We start from the raw sequence: 22,420 nt of genomic DNA, 5'->3' as shown, positions 1-22,420 counted from the left end.
CAATAGTAAAGGTTCAGGAAAAATGGATTCTTCTTGATTAGAAAGACTTTTAATTGGAATTTTAAAACAATTTTTATAAACTAAAGATGATATCATACAAAGAAAGCCAACAGTTTTTTATTTGGACAAAAAGAAGTCAGTCTACTCTTTGTAGTTTACAAATATCCTATCTTTTATAAAAAACTGGTAATAATGGTCAAATTGAAATCTAAGAGTAACGGTTTGTATTGATGTTAATAAGTGTTGTTTAGAATGTATGCTACTTTTTGTTTAAGTTGGTCAGTGTTTATTTACTATTGATAAGTTTGTTCCTTCAGTAGTCATATTGACTAGGCATGGGAATGACACAGCCCTAACTTCATGTTGCTCGCTAAAAGATAAGCAAGACAGACAAAGATATATATAAAAACTCATACTGGGGATATGTGCTATGCTGAAAGTTAAGGGAAAAGTGTTAAGGAACATCTAGGAATGGTATTCAATTCATCCTGGGAGTATTAGAGAAAACTTCCCAGAAGTTTTAGAAGACTATTACAGGTTAGGTAGGTGATCAGGAATAGTGAGGGGCAGGGGAGAAGGCAAGGCAGAAAACAGTGTAGCACACATAAATGCAGAGACAGATGAAGGAGATTTGAGAGCTGGACACATTAAGAGAACTTTGGGTAGTTTATTTGGCTGTAACACAGGCAGAAAGAATTTGCATGAAATGAGACTAGGTTAGATGATGCTACTATAAAGAATGTGAGTTTATGTTGTTTAAATTTCTTGATTATAATAATAATTGTAGTAATAGTAGAAATACTGGTAGCACAAGTAGCAGCTGGGCTGACATTTATCAAATGCTTACTATGTGCCATATCCTGTTCTAAGTTTTTACTTTGTCTCAGCTGTTTCAATCCTCAGTGTACTTCCTATCTTAAATTTGTAGATATAGATGGCCCGTAGTTAATATTATATGTTTGGAGTGAGATGTAATGATTTTAAACTTTCAAGTTTTTTTTAAACAGTCAACTTAGTTCTTTAAATTTTTTAAAACAGCTTTATTGAGGTATAAATGACATACATTAAAGTGCATATACTTAAAGTGTGCAGTTTGATAAATTAGTCATATGTATACAGTTGTGAAACAATCACTGTAATCAAGATAATGACCATATCCATCACTCCCAAAAGTTTCCTCATGTTCATTTGTAATCCCTCCCTTTTGGCCCTTCTTGTCCTGCTCTTTCCCAGGCAAACCACTCATCTACTTTCTTTGCAGATTCCCTAAATGCTTAAATATCATCTTGGATATGCCCTCTAATTTCTTTAAATGTGTTACTCCAGGAGTAGGTAACATTTACCAAAGTTCCAAATACACCTATCATTCCCTTATCTGATATTTTATCTGAACAGGAACCTGTCGTGTTCATTTTTCTGAAGCACTCTTAAGAAGAGGATCAGCAGCAGAATATCTTGATTTTAATGAACTGATTATCTTTCTCTGTTTAGAATGTTACCACATTATTTTGACAACAAATAGTACTCTTTCCTATTGTTAGATGTACCTGAATTTTTTTAGACAATTCTTCCCTGTTAGACATTCAAATTGTTTCTAGTTTTTTGATAGTCATACAACAAATATTTATCAGACTCTTACTGTATGTCAGTACTGATCAAGGAAGCGACTTGAATGAGACAAATAAAGACCTTGTCTTTAGGAATTTATGTGGCAGTAGAAGACAGAGAATGAATGAGCAAACCAATGAATGAAGCCCTTATAGATTTCAAATCAGCACCATGAAGGAAATAAATAAGGGAGATGTGGGGGGAGTGGCATGTTGCTTTAGACAGGCAGGTTGGGAAGACTTCTCTGAAGAAGTAGCCTGAGAGATGAGAAGAACTACAGGAAGGCATCCTTTGAAAGAGAGCATGCCAAGGGCAAAAGCTCCAACGTGGTTGTATTTGTAGAGTAGCAGTTACTGAAAGACAAACTTTTTTTTTGGACCATTCTTTATATTCTTTTTATAAACAAATTGAAGGAAGGGAACAGTGATATTTCTAAATTTATACTAAAATGCTATGTGAAAGGGATGCATTTCATAAATACAATTGAGTGAGCAAATGGGTATTATACTGAATGAATGAAGTTCCTTGGGCAACTGTAATAAAATGTAACTGATGAAAAAAATAAAGGAGTTGATAAGGTAATGAATGGATAAAAAGGCCTATCTACAACTAAGTTTTTAAGAAACAGAAAAGCTGAGAAAATTTGTTCACTCATTCAACAAATATTGAGCATCTACCATGTGCTAGGCAATGTAGGTACTAAGGACACAGGAATAAATAGAACAGACAAAAAACCCTTCCCTGATGGGGCTTCCATGAGACAGTAAACATATATAAAATGTTAGATAAGTAAATAAGTGATTTGAAGAAAACTAAAAGCATAATTTTATATGATCTCTATATTTAAATAGTTTTTAAAACATCTAACATGTATTATCCCAGTACTTACAACATTATTCTGCTATATGTAATACTAAGAAGGGAGAAAATCATCTAATATACCTACGTATTTCCGTTTCATTTGTGTATTTCCAAATTGTGTGCAGAATGTGATGTCATCCACTCTTGTGATCTTAGCTGGCATCTATTTGTAGTTGATGCTTAGAACTACCCTTTCACGAAGAGTCTTACCACTTTCATATCTCAAATGAGACGTCTAGAAAGCAACTCAAGTTTAAATATAGAAGAAAGATTACTCATCTCACCCCCACCCCAAGTCTGCCTCTTCTAATTTCATCATGTTTGGGGGTTATATCGTTGTATATGTCCTAGGTTCTGTGCTCTATTATCATCTATTTTCATACCTTACCTCTGAGGTTGAGACCAAAACCAGAGATGTACAAAATTGTTATTTTGACTACAGAGCTAATAAACATGAGATACTTAGGAAAAAAAAGTATAAGATAAATTCAGGATAATTGGGTTACTAATAAAATTTTGCAGTTTATAAGATCAATGTTTTTTCCTGATTATTTTTTCTGTTTCTTGACAATATTTGGACTTTCTGCGGTAAATGTGTATTAAAATTTAAATCACATAATTTCTTAAGTAATAAATAAATAAGGATTTTTAGGGCTAAAAGATACTCTGTAACTCTGGTGTACTGAAATTTAAAGATTTATTTTCTTTGGCCTTTTAAGTAATTCTGTAAGATTACATTGAATTTTTTATTTCAGTTTCTAATATTTATTTGTTAAGTGAGTTAATAAATGTTATTGTGGCTTTTCTATATAGAGAAACCTTTAAATTTTTCTCATATTTTCAAGTGAAGATTTGATTTTTTTAAGTGTTAATTTTATATTCTTGTTATAAAGAGTTTGCGGTGTATGTAATGGTTTATTGGGAAACGGAAAAGTTTGTTACTGTTTATAAGACTTTCCAAGTTGTAAATGATTTTACTTTCTTTTCTAGGTTTGTTAAAGTTTTGCACTGTAGGGTTTTGTGGAATTGGGAGCCTAATTGATTTCATTCTTATTTCAATGCAGGTAAGTTAGTTTTAATCTAGAAGATGAACTACATTTACATTCAAATTTCAGTTCTGTGGTCTTCTTCTGGTGTATTTTAAATATATTAGGAAACAGTTAGGAATGCTTTTTAATTTTTCTTCAGATGCTAGATCCAAGAGATCATGACCATCTTTCCAAGTAGCATTTTCCAGCCTGTGCTCTACCAATTAGTTGTTCTAAAAAGCATCAGAACCTCATAAAAAAAGGATTCTGATATCAAATATGATTTGTAAATGCGAGTTCAACTGAGTTAAAGAGATTTCTTTACTAGATAACTTCTCAGAATATTTATAATTTGTATTATGAATCTCTGAAAAGGATTGAGATTATTTCTCAATCTTACTGTTTCTTTTCCTGAGGGTCACACTCCTGAGAGTCAGTTACTATAATAGGATATTGATGGGATCTGATATTTACAGATGAACATATGGAGGCAGAAACAAGATTTTCTTTTGCACTGGACAGGCACTTAGTACTAGTATTTTCTTGGTTGCAAATTATAGAAACCAAAATCCAGCTAGCTTAAGCCAAAAAGGAAAAAGGAATGTCTGGGTCCCCTATAGAAAATCTAGGAACAGGGCTGGTGTTGGTCAAGACCAGTCCATATAATCAGATGATATCAGGGCTCTCTTATAGTCATCTCTCTTTCTCTGTGTTCGCCTCATTTTCTCCTGCAGTGGTCTGGAGGCAGGCATAGTTTGTGAAATGCAATTCTTAAGCATTTAAAAGTGCCACCAGATGTTTTCTATTAAATTATACTGAACTGGTTGTGGTTAATTCATGAGGATTCTTAAATTAGAGAAAGATGAATTTATCATAACAAATGTCACAAAGAGCATTTCAGTAAGCATTTATGGAGCACCTAATGTCTTCAGCAAGTGTGTCAGTATGGATTTAGATCATCAGTTTTGCTCGTCATTTTTCTCATACAGTATTTCCACTCCTCAATTCTGTCTGCTTGATGTTAGCCTTATGCTTTAAAAGAAAGTCAAAATCTAGATTTTTGGTAGCATACTGTGAGGAGGGTAGCATACTGTGAGGAGGAGGCAGCATATGGACCAATAAGATACCAGAATTAAACAAGGAAAATATTTGGTTTTAAAGTTGGAATTTTCCTGTCTTTATTCATAAACATATGTTTAACCAAATATCCTGCCTTCTTTGACTGTGGGATAGGCAAGCAGGCATGAAGAGGCTAAGATACTTTGCACATATGCTTGGAAATGGGTTTCTCACTTTAAATGAGGATTCAAGGAATTTAATGTATTATTGGGATTCTTTAAGATATCCAGAATTCAGTGTCTTTGAGACCCAACCATTTAGTTAATATTTTCACACTTGGTTATTTTTTTGGTGATACCATTGTTTTGTAGCTTTATTTATATCAAATTACAGAAAATATTTGATTGAGCCCTGCTTTCTGGCATATATATGCCTGAACTTTTCAGAATAAATAGTTCATTTCTTAAAGATAGGGAATTTAGACTATCAATCACATTAAGAAGTTATTGAGGTAGACTTAGAATGTTTGGATTGCTACAGTAAATTTCCCTGAATAAGACATTTTAGTAGGTATGGCCAGTTTAGAGTGCTTTCAGAGTGGGGGAAAAATTAATCAGTTTTCAAATGCACCAAATAAGACGTGCAGCTTTATTCTACATGTCATTTAATATACTTGACTTGTAATGTTGACTACATTCGTTTTAGAAAATTATTTTTTTAGCAAATCAAATATATTTTTAATATAAATATTACAAACTATGTTAATTTTTTGTCACGAATATATTTTTCCAGTGTCTCATAGACCTTTTACATTTTGTCTATTATCGTTTTGTTTATTCTTCTTTCCTTCCTCATTTTCTCCATCTCCAATTTTTTTTTTTTTGGCTATTAAATGTTCCCCAATGAATAGTACTGTTTTTCTATTGGGCTTTGATCCCAGAAACATATTGTGCATGAACTTAAGACCTATAAAAAACATACTTTGCTTTACAGTGTTTATAACAAAAATTCAGGAAAACCCTCTTTAAAAAATAAGCCTAGTTATTTCATCTTTGAATCAAAATAGTATAAAGTATAATGCACATATTGCTAAAGTAAGCTTTACATGTTACATATTTACTGAAAATAATTCAATGAGTTTATCTATTTGTTAATAAACTTTTGAAGTTTCTTGTTTTTCATTTTTCGTTCTTAAAAGTATGCACATGGCACTGTGTGAATGAATGGTATGAAACAATGCATGGAATTAATTCAGTTTTTTTGTGCATTCAACAAAAAATCTAAATTCATACCTGTGTAGCATAGTCTTTCAGTTGTAGGTAACTACTGTATATAACTACTCTATATAGTTGTTTATAAGGCAGTTCTGAAGATTTTAAAACATTCATTTTTTTTGTGCCTGCATATTTTTGTGTGCATCACGAAGGATAGATTATACAATTTAAGTTTTTTTTATCAGAAAAAAATGGGGATATCTTGATTCCATTTAAACCTCTTTTCTCACACAGTCTGGACATTTTTAATATACCCAAACCACTGATATGTACTCTGCCAAACAAAAAGAATAGAAAGTTTCTTCTGTTGAGACAAGACAGACACAAATCAGAAAGATCTTTGAAGATGGGTAGGGGAAAATAGAAATGTGAGTTTTAATGTAAAAAGTTGTTAGAAGGAAGTATATTGGATTCTTTGTGATAATTTAAAAAAATTCTATGCATTATGAAAGAAATTACTTTTATTTTCATTTCTGTTAATATTACAGAGTAGATTTTCTTAAAAGACTAATAACTATAAGCAGAAATTCAGAAAAGCTGAAAAGTCCCGAGACATTTATGAATTTTATAAATTATCAAATTTATAAAATATCTCATTAGTTTGGTATTTAATATATATAACTCATTTAACATTGGATTATATATTGCTTTTGCATTATTTCTTAATTTTTACATACCAGGCTTGACTTTTCACACGTAAATTTTTTGAGGGGGGATAAAACACTTTTATTAATTCTGTATAGCACTGTAGTATGCTAAACAGAGTATGCCCTCAAATTTTTTTGCTGATTTGAACTAAATGCAGTATACCTTATGAAGAATGTGGCTTTGTGCCAGTTATAGAGAAGATGAGAAGCTGAAAATGGTAGTTTCAAAAAAGTGATTGCTTTTCTTTAGGGCCTTAAAGTTCTAAATTTTATAGGGTTACTTGAGAGGTAATGAATAAAAGTAAAAGTTGGTGTGAGAAACTGTATATAATAGGTTTTATGCCATCAGTGAAAATGGGTTTAGTGAACACCAATTAAATATAATAAATTGGGGTCCTTGCCCATAAGGGCCTTAAAATCTATCCCAAGAGTGATCTGATAATACTATTTCACTTATTTGAAATAAAATATTTTCTCAGGGACTGCAGATTTAAAATAAAAAAGTTATCTTGATTTTATCTTGTTTAAATACTTCAAATTTTACTAAAAATTTTAAAAGCCTAGCTAGGCTTTTCAGTTCAGAGTATAAATAAGGCTAGGATTATAGGTTCACTTCTGTGTAAGCCAATTTATTTTATCGAAGACATAGCCTACAGCCTTGCCCTGTGAAATACATGCTATTGATCAAAAGAAGGACTAAACATGTAATCAGCCTAAATCTTTTACCACTACTGGAAAAGTTGGTCACAGTCCTTGATAGTTCACTAAATGTAGGTCAGCACATTTTATAGATATCAAGTCTTTCAGGTAGCTCTTTGTATTACTTATTTAACCTTGGTGTGATTTATTGGGGAGATAAACTGGAAATCTGAGGAGACTGATAATTTGTCTAACTTCTGCTCTGTCATATGACCTTAATTAGGTAGATTTCACTTAGTTCACATATCCTGTGGGCAGATTTTTATTTAGTGAATTAAAGGAATGTTCAAAAAAACATAGAGTGTCTTAAACTGGTTCTGAGACTAATCCCAAAGCTGTGTTTTCCTCAGGAGATATAATGGTGAATCTTACTCATTGCTTGAAGAATGATTTTTATATTGGTCATTAAGGATTGATACTAATCAGTCTTTAAATCAAATGAAGTCAGATGCCTAACTTCTGGCACTATGTAGGAATTTTGATGCTTAATTAAAATGTGACTAATCAGATGGTTTTAATGGTCTTTTATTAAAATTGACCACACACAGGAGTCAGATATGAACACAAAAATGTAATTTGACTTTTAATAGAATATAAATTTAGAAGAATCAGGATGGACACAGGTTGCATCATTATCCTCTAATTGCAGAGAGCTGAGTCATTTTACTGTTTTCATCAGGTTAATAGGTCTTCAGTAGATGATTTGATTTTACCATTGCTAATATTTGAATTATTTATATGGAGAAACTCCTAAGTGGATTAAATAGAAAAAGAGTACATTGATAGAATTGTATAAAGTATTATTTTATTTGTCCTTCCACTCTTTAATTCATTCACAACATTTTAAATTTATAAGATATTTGAGTTACCTAAGCAGTATGACTTCAGTGACAGTGCAAAGCCGTTAAATGGAGTATCATATCTGTTGCTAAAGTTTAGGTGTTAAATTACTTACCAGGTAACCACATTTTTTCCTTAAATTAACTTATTTATTAGGATGCTGTTTAAACATATACAAACAAAAATACGTTTTCCACTAACAAAATCAAAAGTTTACAAATTATAGACAGAACTATCAACTTTAATAAAATAAGTTCTTTTTTGCATGGTAAAACATATATAATAAAAAATTTGGCATTTTATATTATATTTTTTATATAACCTTTTTCATAAACTTTTAAAAGTATACAGTTCACTGGCATTAATTACATTCAGAATATTGTACACCTGTCACCACTATTTCTAAAACTTTTTCATCACCCGAAACAGAAACTGTACCCATTAAACAGTAACTCCCCACTCCCCTCTTCCCCTGGCTCCAGGTAATATCTAATCTACTTTTTGTCTCTATGAATTTGCCTGTTCTAGATATTTCATATAGTGGAATCATATCAGTGTTTGACCTTTTATGTCTGGCTTATTTTACTTTGCATAATGTTTTCGAAGTCCGTTGATATTGTGGAATATATCAGAACTTTATTCCTTTCTTTGATGAATAATATTCCATTGTGTATATACATATATATGTGTGTATACATATATGTGTGTGTGTGTGTGTGTGTGTGTGTGTGTGTGTGTGTATGTGTGTATATACAGACTTCATTTTGTTTAGTTATTCATCTATTGGCGGACACTTGGGTTGTTTCCACATTTGGGCTACTGTGAATAATGCTGCTATGAATATTTGTGTATAGGTATTTGTTTAAGTCTCCATTCAGTTCTTTTGGGGATATACCTAGGAGAAGATACATTTTTAATGAAGCTAATGGAAGGGAATATCTTCATGACCTTAGATGGATTGAGCCTTCTTAAACAAGATCCGAAAAACATAAACCATAAAGAAAAAGAAATTATCGAATTTGGTTATGTTAAAATTAAGAAATTGTGTTTTAAAAAGGATACCATAGACCAAGTTAACAGTTGACTGAGTTAAAGGATACTAGCAACAGGAATTGATGTGGAATATAGAAATAATTTATGCAAATCAATAAGAAAATAATAGGGAGTCTAATAGTTAAATGAGTACAGTAAACTACTAGGTGATTCACAGAATTGCCCAAATAACTGATATATAAATTAAGAGATACATCTGGGCATTTACCCAAAAAACTCATACAAGAGTACATGTACAAAGATGTCTGTTGTAGCATTGTTTGTGGAAGCAGGAAGTTGGAATCAACCTAGATGTGAACACTAATAGGAGAATGGATGGATGTATCGCCTATAACAGTGGTTCCCAACCTTTGTGGCACCAGGGACCAGTGCTCATATTAGAATCTAATGCGTGATCTGAGGTGGAGCTGAGGTGGTGATGCTAGTGCTGGGGAGCAGCTGCAAATACAGATGAAGCTTCGCTCACTGGCCGCTCACCTCCTGCTATGCAGCCCAGTTCTTAACAGCATGGAAGGTCCGTGGCCCTGGAGGATTTGCCCTATAACACTGGGCAGCAATTACAAGCACTTACCTAGATGTACATATAGCTACATGAAACTGTCTTAAAATCATAGTGTACTGTGAAAATAGTGTAAAGCTGAACAAGATATACCATATTATTCAGTTAAATTAAAATTATATATTAAAAGAACATCATATGTTTTTCCAGAATAAATATGTGTCCAAGTCATGTACCAAATTCAGTGCATGCCTATTTGTGTGGGTGCCTACGGAGGGTGGGCATGTAGGTTTTGTAGAGAATTGGAGTGGAGATCAAAGATAAAGAACAGAAAAACAGGAAGTTTAGTCACTACTGCTTAACATTCTTTAATATGTGTTTGTAAAATTTTCTTATTTACTCTTCTTGCTATTAACTTTGCACCTACTGAGAAACCTACCCCTTTAAGGTAAACAATTCAGAATTTTTTGCATTTAAGCCACAAATAAAATTGCATGGTAAAAACAGAAATGACATGAAAAAAGAAATTAAATTCCACCTAATTCTTCTAAACCACCACAAACCATCTTCACAGAAGGTGTGGTAAGACAAATGAGACCCATGTCAAATCCCCGGAATCCATGAATATTACCTTATTTGGAAAAAGAGTCTTTGTAGATGTGATTAAGTTAAGAATCTTGATAAGAAGAGATAATCCTGGATTATGGTTGAGCCTTAAATCCAGTCACAAGTGTCCTTATAGGAGATAGAAGAGGAAAAACCAGAGACAGAGAAGAAAGTAGTGTGAAGACAGAGGCAGAGACTGGAGTGATATGGCCACAAACCACATGCCAAGGAGTGCTGATTGCTACCAGAACCTAGAAGAGGCTTTGAATGGATTTTCCCCTAGAGTCTCTGTAGAGCATGTGGCTTTGCCCATACTTTGATTTTAGACTTCAGGCCTCCAGAACTGTGAGAGTAAATTTTAGTTGTTTTAAATCCACTAAGTTTGTGGTAATTTGTTACAGTAGCGTCAGGAAACTAATATAGAGGGATGTAAAGTTGCTGTCTTGTGATTTTAGGGCTTTTCACACCAGAAACACTGACATCTATTGTACTAAATAGCTTCCTATATAGTGTAGTGGCCCTCCTGCTTCCCCTCTTTTAAGATGAAGACCTGTAGCAACCTCTTGGTTGATTAATTGGAATGAATTATGTAAGTGGTCTTTCTTCTCCCCATAGATTTCAGAAATTGCCCCAGTTTATCAAATGGAGTTACTTCATGCTATACAGTTTGGCTTTAGGCTATGTCTTAGAGAAATAAACTCATAATTTAGGTTTTATACTCTGTCATTAATGAACAAATGGACATAGGCATATTTAAATGAGTAAAAAATTTCCCAGTCAGGGATATGGATTTATAGATTTATAATTAACTATGCGATAATATACTCATACTAAGGGGATTTATAAGTGTACATAAGATGCTTAAAAATAGGCTAAATTTTTAATTTTGGTGCAGGAATGTAGATTTGAATAACTGAAGCCTTTACCAGGTGCTAATTTTCTTAAAAATTAATTAGAACAAATTCTTCAATGAGATAGTTCATAGAAAAGCATGTTGACGATACTTTGTAGAGGTGTTTGCATTTAAATGTGGTAATTGTACAAGATCTTAAAACATACCGTATAGAACAGCTTATTCTGTTCCTCATTATATACATAAGAAATGCTGAAGTCCAGAGAGGATTAATCCTACAGCTAGTTGTTGTCAGCTTTCTCTTCGAGTTCTCCTTTCAGTCTAGTGCTTTATCACACTGACTTTATTCGGTTCTTTGTGGCAGATCTTCAAATTGTTTTAGCAGAGAATAGCAACTAGTGCTGTGGTTGGGGATCTGGTAATGGTGTGGAGGAGGCATTAAAGACATGTTCATTATCAGTTTTTCACTACAAGTAACAGAAACCTCAATTTAAATTGGTTTTAATAATTTGATAGTTCTAAGATTTGTTCATTTAGAGCTGAAAGATATCATGAAGGACCCAAATCTATTCTTCCTCTCTCCTGTCCTCTCCTCTCCTCTCCTCCCCTCTCTTCCCCTCCCTTTTCTCTCCCCGCTCCCCTCTCGCCTCCTCTTCTTCTCTTTGCCATCAAGTCCTTTGGTTAGCATCACTTCCTTACAGTTACTTTCAGAGGCAGAAAAAGGCCTGTTTGCTCTCACACATATCTTCTTAAGGGCAGATAAGCCCCCAACGAACCTGTCTCAGGTGATTGGCCAGAATTCCTTTACATGCCCAGGCAGAACCAAGGTCTGGAAAGAGGATTGGAATTACCATGATGTAACCCGTCGTTGAGGAACCAGAGTCACATAGTGTGAGGGTAAAGAAATGCTGTAAAAAGATTGCTAAACTAGATACAGAATTGGATCATGTATTACTACGTAATAAAACTAACTTTGGGGGCTATTTTCTATACAGGAGGGGGAAACAAAACAAAAACAACACTCATTTTTCTACACATTAACTGCTAACTAAACAAGATTGTAAAGCATCTGGGTCCTCATCAGTTTTTAGTTAAATAGTTACATTTCCTGAGTCAAGTGAGCCTCCAGTGGGCTATTAGAAATGCATGATTTTAAAAGGTTACCCAATTATATATTTTCCTTATTTTCATCTTCTGAATACTTATTTTCAAAAGGACTAAGTGAGATTGTCAAGGGAAATGGCACAAGAAGAAAAAGATAATAGGACAGTAGGCCCAGTTCCAATCTATGCACATATTCCAAATTAGGCAATTTATTACCATTTGATTTGATCTATATCTGCTGGCTTTACTTTTTTTCTATTTCCTTTATATAGTCTCAGAACATGTAACTTCTAGTCACCTATTTTTCTATTTCTTGGGTTAATAGTTTCCTTTGTCACTTTGGCCACTAAAAAAGTTTCAATTTTTACTTAAATTCATAAATAACATTCACAAATGTCAGACCAAATTTAATCTTTAGAAAGTAAGTCAAAGTGTGTTACAGCACCTAGCATGGTACTAGCACATAAGTGCTTTGTGTTATTTGAATATTAACATTTATAGTTCACTAGAATAAGCTCCCTGTTGGCAGATATTGCATCTTAGTCACTGTTGTGTGTATAATACCTAGCAGAGTGTCTGGAATGTTGTAGGAATTAAACATTTATTGAATAGTTTTTAAGACCAAATTTATTTTAAAAAACAAGAATGCTTAATAGCAGTGCTCATCAAACTCCAGCTCTATAACCCCTAAAAGAATTTTTTTAAAAATCCCTACCCTCTGCATATTTGTCGATATTTAAGTTTTCCATCATTAGTTTAGTTGCAGAGGATATCATTTCTAGTTTTCAGATATTGGCACATTTAAATAAAATGGTTACATTAACTTTAAAATGTATCCAACAGGATATAAATTCTATAGAATTTTAAGTATCATTCACTTAAGACACAAATGAACGCTTCACAATACCTTGTAAATTTCACATGGTTTATTTTTCTCCATGGATTTTTATTTTTATTTCCATTCTCCCACAGAATTTTATCCTAATGTAATAATATTTTATGCTTGAAAATCTTCTGTTGGTTATCTTATTCATTAAAATTAAAAGATTTTAAATTTTCTGTGATTTCTGAGTTGAATTGTCGTAATTATTAATGACGTACAATTGATCAAAACAGCATAAACATGTTACAAATTTTAGCAAATAATTTTAAGCAAAAAAAAAAGTAAGATACTGGGAATACATCCTTTTGAACAAGATGTGGCAGAGCATATTTTTGGACTCTATTAATGGAGATTTACCTACATCCAATATTTTGAATTATCTCTTGTTTGGCACATTGCGGGGTTTTATACCTCAAGGCCATCGATGTGCCATCATAAGATTCAGGGTATGCTTTGATGGGAGGTATGCTTTACTGTCGTCATGTTGGCGAAAGGACTACAGAGAAAGAGAAGTGGGAAGGGGACCTAGCCTGATGGCCTCTAACATAGCGTGGCATCAAGGGGATCAGTTTTACAAAGAGTACATATGAGAATTAAGAATCTCGAAATTGATTCCCTTGGAACTTCCTAGGCTTACCTATACCTTGGTAAATCTGTGTACTCCTAAGGCTGCAGTTTGAAGATTGCTATTTTAAAGGATAATTTGTAAAGATCTGTTACCGGGATTGTCACAAATGTGATTAAATGGACAAAATGATTGTAATGAGTATGTGCTGTTTCTTTTCTCTCACTCTTCTTTTTCCATCCATGTGGTTCTGGAGGGGTTATCAGTTTTGCACTACCGTATCTCCCACAGGGAGCTGGGCCTGGCCAACCATATTAATCTTATTCCCTTGGATGCACTAATTTGTCCAGCAGTGGGCATAAACAAGCAGATTGATCAAAGTCCTTCCCTGGGATTGGCATATAAACACTGAGGAAGGAAATTTTACTTTCTATTGGGATCTGCTGAGCTGCAAAGAAAGATGTGAATCTGGAACTTTTGGCAACCAGTTGGGAGTACCTGTCTGCAGAATGAAGGCAAGCAAATCCAAGCAAAGAGGCAGGGAAGCCAAACCAAAGGCCTCATGGGTCATGGAATTTCAGTCCTTAAGGCCTTGGTTCCTGCAATTCTTTTGGTCCTGTGAACCTCCCCAATATTTTTTTCAGCTATCTGAGTCACTGAATTACTGTATTTTGCTTTAGTTTGAGTTGTATTTTTGTTGCTACTGAAATAATTTTATTAATGAGAAAAACTTAAAGTATTGTGAAAACATCTTTTGTAAAAAGTAATTTTTAAAATTTTCTTTTCTAGATTGTTGGACCTTCAGATGGAAGTAGTTATATTATAGATTATTATGGAACCAGACTTACAAGACTGAGTATTACTAATGAGACATTTAGAAAAACACAGTTATATCCATAAATACTTTTAAAAGAAACAGTAAGTGATATGTATATATAAGGTTTTTTTACATATATGAAACGTTCTTTATTTTTAAAAATTTTTTTATAGTTTTATTTTCAATTATAGTTGACATATACTCTTAATTGTTGTATATTATCTGCATGAAATTATGACACTTTAAGAACTATAGGAAATTTAAGAGATCATTTAATGTTATAATTCTCTCATTTTGCTTATCAGGAAACACAGGTCTGCATATGCCTGAAATATTTCTAATCTTTTGTAAAGCATTTTTATGTGTGCTCATTGCTCCTGTATGTCCCAGTTCAGACTCTGTTTCTTTGTAGTGAATGTGGTTTAAAGATAAAGTTCACAAAACAAATAACATCAAAGCAAAAAGATATTTTATAGTATTATAAGATGATTATGCTGAAAGTATATATTGTAGATAGTTCAATAAAGCTTAAGTTTTCTGCTCTCCTAGGGTCTATATGATTCTTATATCTTTCTTTTTCATCCCTAACTTGAAAGTTGGTACAGTCTCAACCCTGAACTATTATAAGTATTTAATCTAACCTAAAGTTTGGCCCTGCTCATTAACCAGAGAGTTATTAATTGGCCTCAGCTTTAAATAGGTAATATACTTGGAGAAGTCAGAGATACCATTAATTAATCTTCCTGGTTCGACTCTCTGGTTCTCTAAGGCTCCGCTACTATAAGGTTTTTATTTCCGTGGCTAGTGCATTAGTCTATTCTAATAAATAATCTTCCAGTAATGCTAGATTTTTCTCAGGAAAACAATTTCCTGGTATAATCATTCTTTTCAGTGGAGAAGTCCTATATAACATGGTGGGTGCAGGATATTTCTTAGATGATAGTTCACTTTGAACTATCTAGAGTAAGAAAGCAGAGAGAAAGGCAGGCTAGATGTCATGGTCCTAGAGTTTTCAGTCGACTCTCAGAAAGTGCTTCTAGAGGCCAGGAAGGGAATAGACATTTTCTCTGTCGTACTGTATAAATAGGATATCAAGTATAATTTTGCCCTTAAGGTAGATTTTTTCTTTTCTCACAGTAAAATTATGGGGTACTCTTTGTAGATATTGTCATGAGTTTGAACAGTGACAGATCTGAGAATTTATTCAACTGATTATCCAAAAAGTTTTGTCAAGATCTGAGGAATTTATTCAACTGATTATCCAAAAAGTTTTTCAAATCTTTTTTAATAAACTATAAGAGTCTTTGGGTTTAAAATTGAAATGAAACTTAAAGATCCATCTACCTCCTCTTACCAGGGGGCACACTGGGACCTAAGGAAGTTGAGACTAAGACACAATTAGTGTGAAACTGAATCTAGAATCTAGATCTTATGTGAATATCACTGGTTGTTCGCCACCTCCCACCCACAACCCTCCGACTATATCATTTTGTAATAAGCATCTTCATTTTAGAAATTATTACTTTTACTTTATGAGAAGGGTTGTGTCATTTCACATAACCTTATTTTCATACTGTAAATTGCTGTGTCCCTTTCAAAAGTATATGGATTATTTTTAAACATAATGTGTAAAACTTAAGCAAATGTAATTTAAAAAGCCATTCTATTTTCTGTAGCCTATTAATAAACATTTAATTAGCATTCCAGACTCAGATTTGGAATTTAAAACCTGAAGGGCCCATTGAAGAGGCAGATCTCTATATTATCATTCATATGATCTCTCTATAGAGGAGGGTTCCCAGAGTAAGAAAAATGTCTTAAGTAAATGAAGCATTAAATTGTGCATCTGTAATAACCTCATTGGACTCTTTAAAAATATTATGTTTTAATGTATTTATTCTTTCTGTTTTAGGATTTGGGTCTTGTTGATTTTAATATCAAACTCTCAAGTGGATTTCCAGATTTTTTTTCCTTTTTCACATACCATTTTATGGATTCTATGTAATTTTTCATTGTTGATGTTTTTGTTTTGTTGTTCTGGTTAAAAGCATAGTATTCTGAGGTTTATTTAATAGAATTTTCTTTGAGAGCTGTATGATAAGTCTTCCTTAGGCTACTGTTTCTTTGAGATAGATAGCTTATTACCCCGATATTCCTTAATCTCTTTTTCAAAGACAAGTTGCCACTTGTCATTTTTCCTTCTGAAAAATAAAAGTATGACCTATTCACATTTTTTAGTGCTTTATTATTAAGAAAACTTTAAATGTTGAATGTAGCTGTCTTCTACAATTTGATCCTTCAACGCACTTAATCTATGGTGTGAACAAATACCATTTATATTGCCTGGGACTGCAGTCTTGTATGACAACCCACCTGGTTTTCTGTAGCTTTCAGATCTGTCTTTGCTATGGTATCCAGGGAGCTAAAGATCATCAGTGAGTCTGAAACCTTGAGGCAACATGGATACCTCTGGCATAGATTCAGGCCTCTGAAGTGTGAACTTTTTCCTTTAGGAGTGATTCACTAGCTTTTGGAAGACCAGATGCTGACTCACCTAGCTCAGTGCAGTTACATTTGATGGACAAGGTGGGAACAGCGAACAGATGATTAATGTCTTCCATCTGTTAACACTGCCAGGCAGATGCTGGCACAAGTGCCTCAAGTGATGCACCAGTGTCTGAAGGAAGCAGCACCTGAATACTAGCACTGGTTTTTCTTACCATGTTTTAGAAGGGTTTTAAGAAGATGGAAATACATGAAATGTTATGTCTCCATAATACTGTCATGTTCTTTGTTAACAGCCATGCCAATTTCAAAATTACTGAGGTCCGGGCTCCTCAAAAGTAAAAACTGTAATTTTTTATCACACGTTTTACTCAAAAGTATACTCTTTAAGTCCAGTTACTTTCATAATATGTTAATTTCAGTAACATATTCTATTTGGTGGGAAATTACTAAGTATTGATATGTGAAGTAAATTTGGGTTGACTCCTTAATATACATCAGGAATGGTCTTTATGATTAATTTATTAAAATACTGAATGTCTGCCATCTGGGAGGCACTCTTCTAGATGATCGGTTGCAGCAATGAACAAAACACAAACATCTTTGCTCTTGAGCTAACATTCCCTTGGGATCCAGTTTTTCCCCGTGATATTTTGGCTGCAGTTAAAGTAACTGGTAAATACTCATTTTCTAGTATTTCCTAGATCTTTTTGGTTGCAGACAGTGCTTTGAAATTTACTTCAGGATCATGTAAGCCCAGATTTTAAAACTCTTTAAGCTTCCATAGCCACATAAGTTCAATTATATAAGAAACACTTGCAGTTAAATCTTGAAAAGTAATCTTGAGTCTTTCATAATTGTTACAGTTATTAACTTGGCCAGGTGGGAAGTCTGTTTCAAAGCAGGTGCTTCTCAAAGTATTTATTCAAATAAGCTGTAGTACTCAGGGTTGTTGATAAAATCTAGAAATAAAGTCTCTTTGCAATACACTCTTAAACTTTTAGTCTTTATTTTCAGAATAATTTCCTAAATTTACATGACAAGAGCACTTTACTTTTTTCCAGTTTGTCTAATTCCCTGTTGCCTAATATATGTAGTTCTTTAACAAATGCTTTTTCTGTGTCATCTTATTTTTTTATGTGAATGCATTTAATGCATGTGAACAGTTTGTTTTTACTTTCATAGAACACTATTTTGTTATGGCTATTTGTTAGTGTGTCTGAGTACAAATCACGTGTTAAGGCCTCTGTGTGGAATGCTTTATATGATAACCCTGCTTTTAAAGCTGTGGCCAAAATTGTAAGATGAATCAGTCATTCCTTGAATGGTTCAGTCATTCCTTGGGTTGCTCCTAAACCCTCCAGGATGAGACGGGATGGATTCTTTGAATTCTACAGAAACAGTCTTTCTATAGAAACATTTAAAAATGGCACTACTATACTCTGAAAGGGTTAATACAATTTCCAGAAATACCTCTTTACCTAGGAAGATTTCTTAGCTACACTGTATTAAACTAAAGGACCTCTTTAAGACTTCAAAGATTTATCTCGTCTGTGGCTAACATTTGTTCATGGGACTGCTAGGACTATAAAAAATATTAGTTTGGAGGTATGCTTTTTGTTTGTTTGTTTACAAAAAATTTCTGTGTCTTTTTCCCTAATTTTATCCTTGATGCGTAAGGCTAAATTAAGTATTATAAATACTGATAGACAGCTAGGAAGCTAACATAGATCTAATAGCAAGAAACACCAAAAGTTGTAAAGAAAACTTATTTTCACAGCTCAAAGATAATGTTAATATTTTTATGTACTGGTACTTTTTCCAGGCATGTATGTACATTTTTTTTCTCAAAAATTATAAACATGCTGTTTCATAACCTGCTCCTTGACATTGTAAAGATTTTTCTGTTTCAATAAATATTCTTTTACAAAATTATTTATAATGGCTGTAGAGTATTCCATGTCTGTATTATGATTTATTTATGTAATTCCTTATTGTTTGGTATTGTTATTCTAATAAATGAACAATATGCACTTCTGATTTTTTTCTCTAGAATTGTCATTTTTGGTCAAAAAGTAATCACATATTAAAGTTTTTGATACAAATGTACAGTCTCAGCCACGGTAATGGAGGAAAAAATGAAGTCAGATATCCCAAACCCAAGTTCAAACAAAACCCCAGTCAACTCTCAGTTATTCTGGTACAGATTAACTGTGGATAAGACACTGCAGGGACCTGCAACTACCCGCTCTGCGATTAGGACACTGCTTATTCATGCTGACTGCTGCCCCTGGCATCCCAGGAGCTGGGGAAGAGCAAAACTGAGAAGAGGATAGCTGCCGGAGAAAGGGCGCTGGTTATGAGTATTGGGGAATGATAGCAAATCTGTTGGTTTGGCAACAGATGTCAAACAGTTGACCAATTTATCTAAGTATCCTCCAGAAGGCTTCAAGAGAAGAGAGAGTTTTAAGAAGGAGTAAGTAGGAAGCTCATCCATAATGGTTTCTCTCCCTGCCGCTTCCCCTTGCTGCCTGAGAAGGAGTCAAGTAAATTTGGAAAATGAGAAAAATTACTAATTAGGAATGAATTAGTAATTTCTTTTAGAATGTATCTTTTAAAATAGAGCCTAATATCTGAGTAAATGTAGCAATGCCTTTAAAGCTGGCCATTGTCTAATAGAGGAAGAATGTTATTTACTTTCCTAGAAAATATTTTCAAGAAAAAATATAAAAATATTAAGGCTTGCCCAAGGTCATGAAATAAGTGGTGAAGCCCGGATTTAAACCCAGGTCTATTAACTGCCATCTTGCCTGAAATGTGATGGTTACAAGCATCTAATACTATGAAGTATACTGCTAATTATTCTGTAATAGACTTTTCTTAATATGTTGTTTAATGTTTTCAGTAAAGATGAAATTATCTGCCTATTCTGCACCTTTTTGCTTAACAGATAGTTTGCTGGTTAATAAAAGAACTTAATTATATTTTAAACATCTCAATTTTACATCACACACATGCTAAAATGTTTTATGAATATTAAAATGAGACTATAATAGAGCGTGATTATTATGAAAAAAACCAAAGATTTTTCTGCCGCCACCACCTCATCTGACATTTGCAGCACTTTCTGGACCAGAAATTATGTTTGTATGGCAGGGGGAGAGATGTTAGGTTGGACCATACTGTCACACTCTTTTGTCTTGCTGAGGTCACTTGAAGCTGGCGACAGCTGTAGGTGGTAGGATTGCAAATGGTTTTTATTTAGTTTTTCTTTCGGCTTATCTGAATTTTCTAATATTTCCACAGTAAACATGCATTATTAGCATGCATCTATTGGACACAATAAATAGTATTAGAACAAAAACCCAAGAAAATCTAGATCACTTCTTCCCTGCCTCCTTCCTCCTCAAGATAACGCTTACTCTGATTTCTGACGTGATCCTTACTTTAAAGGCTGATACGTTTAAAGGAAAAGGCAAACTTAACCCATCATGTCAAAGATTTGACATCCAAGCAGCACAGTTTGATAGGAAATGCACAGACTTTGGAATCAGGCCTAAGTGTATCCTGTTTTTGTCACTTGTTTTGTGATGAGTACATAACAGTTCTGAGCCCCCCTGCCAACCAGCACCATCTTCATGTAAAGAGGGATAATAATACCAATCAGGTAGTGTTGAGAGATTAAGATGACATGGATAATAGTCACTGTTTATTGAACATATTTTAAAGAAATGTAATGATGGCATCAGGCATTGATGAGGTCCTGGAATTTACAAAGGGTTCTTCACACTTGGGGTATAGCTTGGTTATACCTTGAGTAAAATGCTAGCGGACTCAATAGTTATTTTACAGAAGGAAGGTAAGATGCGTGCTTTGGACATTGTTTACCTAGATTTTTCTTATCTCCATTATGGTTATTGTTAACTGTAGCTACTCTAATGTAAAGGCCAAAAATATTCCTTTTCTCAAGGAAGTCTTATTGGCACTTTCACTGCTGAAAAAAACTTATGTAAGGGAAGGCTGCGATGTTGCAGATTTTGTTTTTGGTCCTTTTTAATCTAAAGTTTTCTGGAGATATTTATCTAATAAATATAGAAATGTTGATATGAGGCAGCTGAACAGTCTACTTTCAGCCTGAATTAAGGTTAATTGCAGCAATCGCTATGCATACAACAGAATGTTGCTTTTAACCTGTCAGTATTATCAGAATATGCCAAGCATGTGGAGATTAAAACCTGAAAACTGATTAAGGTTAGAACTATTTGGACTGCATATGCCAAAGAAGCGTTGTTTTACCAGAATACTTTAGAAAGTGCAGTGTTTGGAACTTTTAATCATGTGAGCTAATTTTTATATTTAAGAGGGTACGATTACAAAGACTCACGGTCCCATCTTTGATTTTCAGACAAAACTCAAAATTTGACTACTTGAATGAATTTTGAAATCATTTAATTACAATATAAATAAGAAGAATGGCGTATTTATATGGTTTGTGATTGAAGCAGAGTGTTGTAGTGAAGTCGTCTGTGACATGACACAAATTGCTTTAAATAAGTACAGGAAGTCTTAAAAGGTATTCAAAAGAAATAAATGTATTGTTTATTAATTCTCAATCATTTTTTGACCTACTTACTATGTACCCCTTATGCACTTGCCCCTCTATAATATATTCTCCACAGAGCAGCCAAAGTGATAAAGTAAATGAGAACATGTCACTTTTCTGCCAATTCTCCAAAGGCTTCTTGTCATGCTTCAAATATGCCAACTTGTTTGCCACCAAGATTTTCATACTGGCTTTTTCCTTTGCCTGGAGTGCTCTTTCCCAGGTTTTTTCATTGCTTGATTCTACTCATTCAGATCTCTGCTCAAATATTATCCCTTCTGTGCCTGAAATATAATAGTACTCAAAAGATATTCCCATTAGAACAGGAGCACTAGAATGAGTTAATAGGAATATGAATTAGTCTGAGATTAAATAACCTACTTTAGATAATTTAGGAGTTGACATCCAAACATGATTCTAACCCTAATTATTGTTTATAGGTGGTAGGTGAAGAAATGAGTTTATGTTGATTTATTCTAGTCCTTGATGGTCCCAGTGCTTAGAATAGTGCCTGTTATGGCACAAGAATTTTATAAACATTAAATTCTTACCTTGGAATGGGTGATAGTGGTGGTTCTTGAAAAAAGACCAGCAAGTAGATTATTAGAAACAATAAGAAGGAGGTGGGTGGTTATTGGGGAGGGAGGCGGAATACTAAATTATCTAATATGTGTCATATGTACTTTCCTGACCTGTTTATCTCAGTTAATCCTCACAATCACCCTGTAAATCAGGACAAATAGCTACCCTTTCAATGATAAGTCTTTTATGCTATAGGTATAGATTGCTAGCCTTTAAGATGTTCACAAGAAGCTTTAGCTAAATATTGTGCTCTTCTGCAGAACTCAGGCTAGTTTCTGATTCAACTTTTCACTATCCACTTACCATCCAATTATACCAACGGCTACACAGGGTA

General features: G+C 33.5%; 1 protein-coding gene across 1 annotated transcript in view; it reads left to right on the top strand.

Moving 5' to 3' along the window:
* The window catches only part of TM2D1 (TM2 domain containing 1), a 40,816-nt gene extending 21,875 nt beyond the window's left edge, over window positions 1–18,941 (top strand). The window contains exons 5-7 of the mRNA XM_006919264.3: window positions 3,460–3,533; window positions 14,369–14,497; window positions 16,309–18,941. Coding sequence (XP_006919326.1) covers window positions 3,460–3,533; window positions 14,369–14,479 — 185 coding nt within the window. The 3' untranslated portion in view covers window positions 14,480–14,497; window positions 16,309–18,941. The remainder of the gene's footprint in view (window positions 1–3,459; window positions 3,534–14,368; window positions 14,498–16,308) is intronic.
* Window positions 18,942–22,420: the final 3,479 nt, after the last annotated feature.

This window comes from Pteropus alecto, unplaced genomic scaffold (genome assembly GCF_000325575.1).
Source record: "Pteropus alecto unplaced genomic scaffold, ASM32557v1 scaffold25, whole genome shotgun sequence".
NCBI lineage: Eukaryota > Metazoa > Chordata > Mammalia > Chiroptera > Pteropodidae > Pteropus > Pteropus alecto.
The sequence above is the reverse complement of the archived record's forward strand: the minus strand, read 5'-3'. Positions and strand labels throughout refer to the sequence as shown.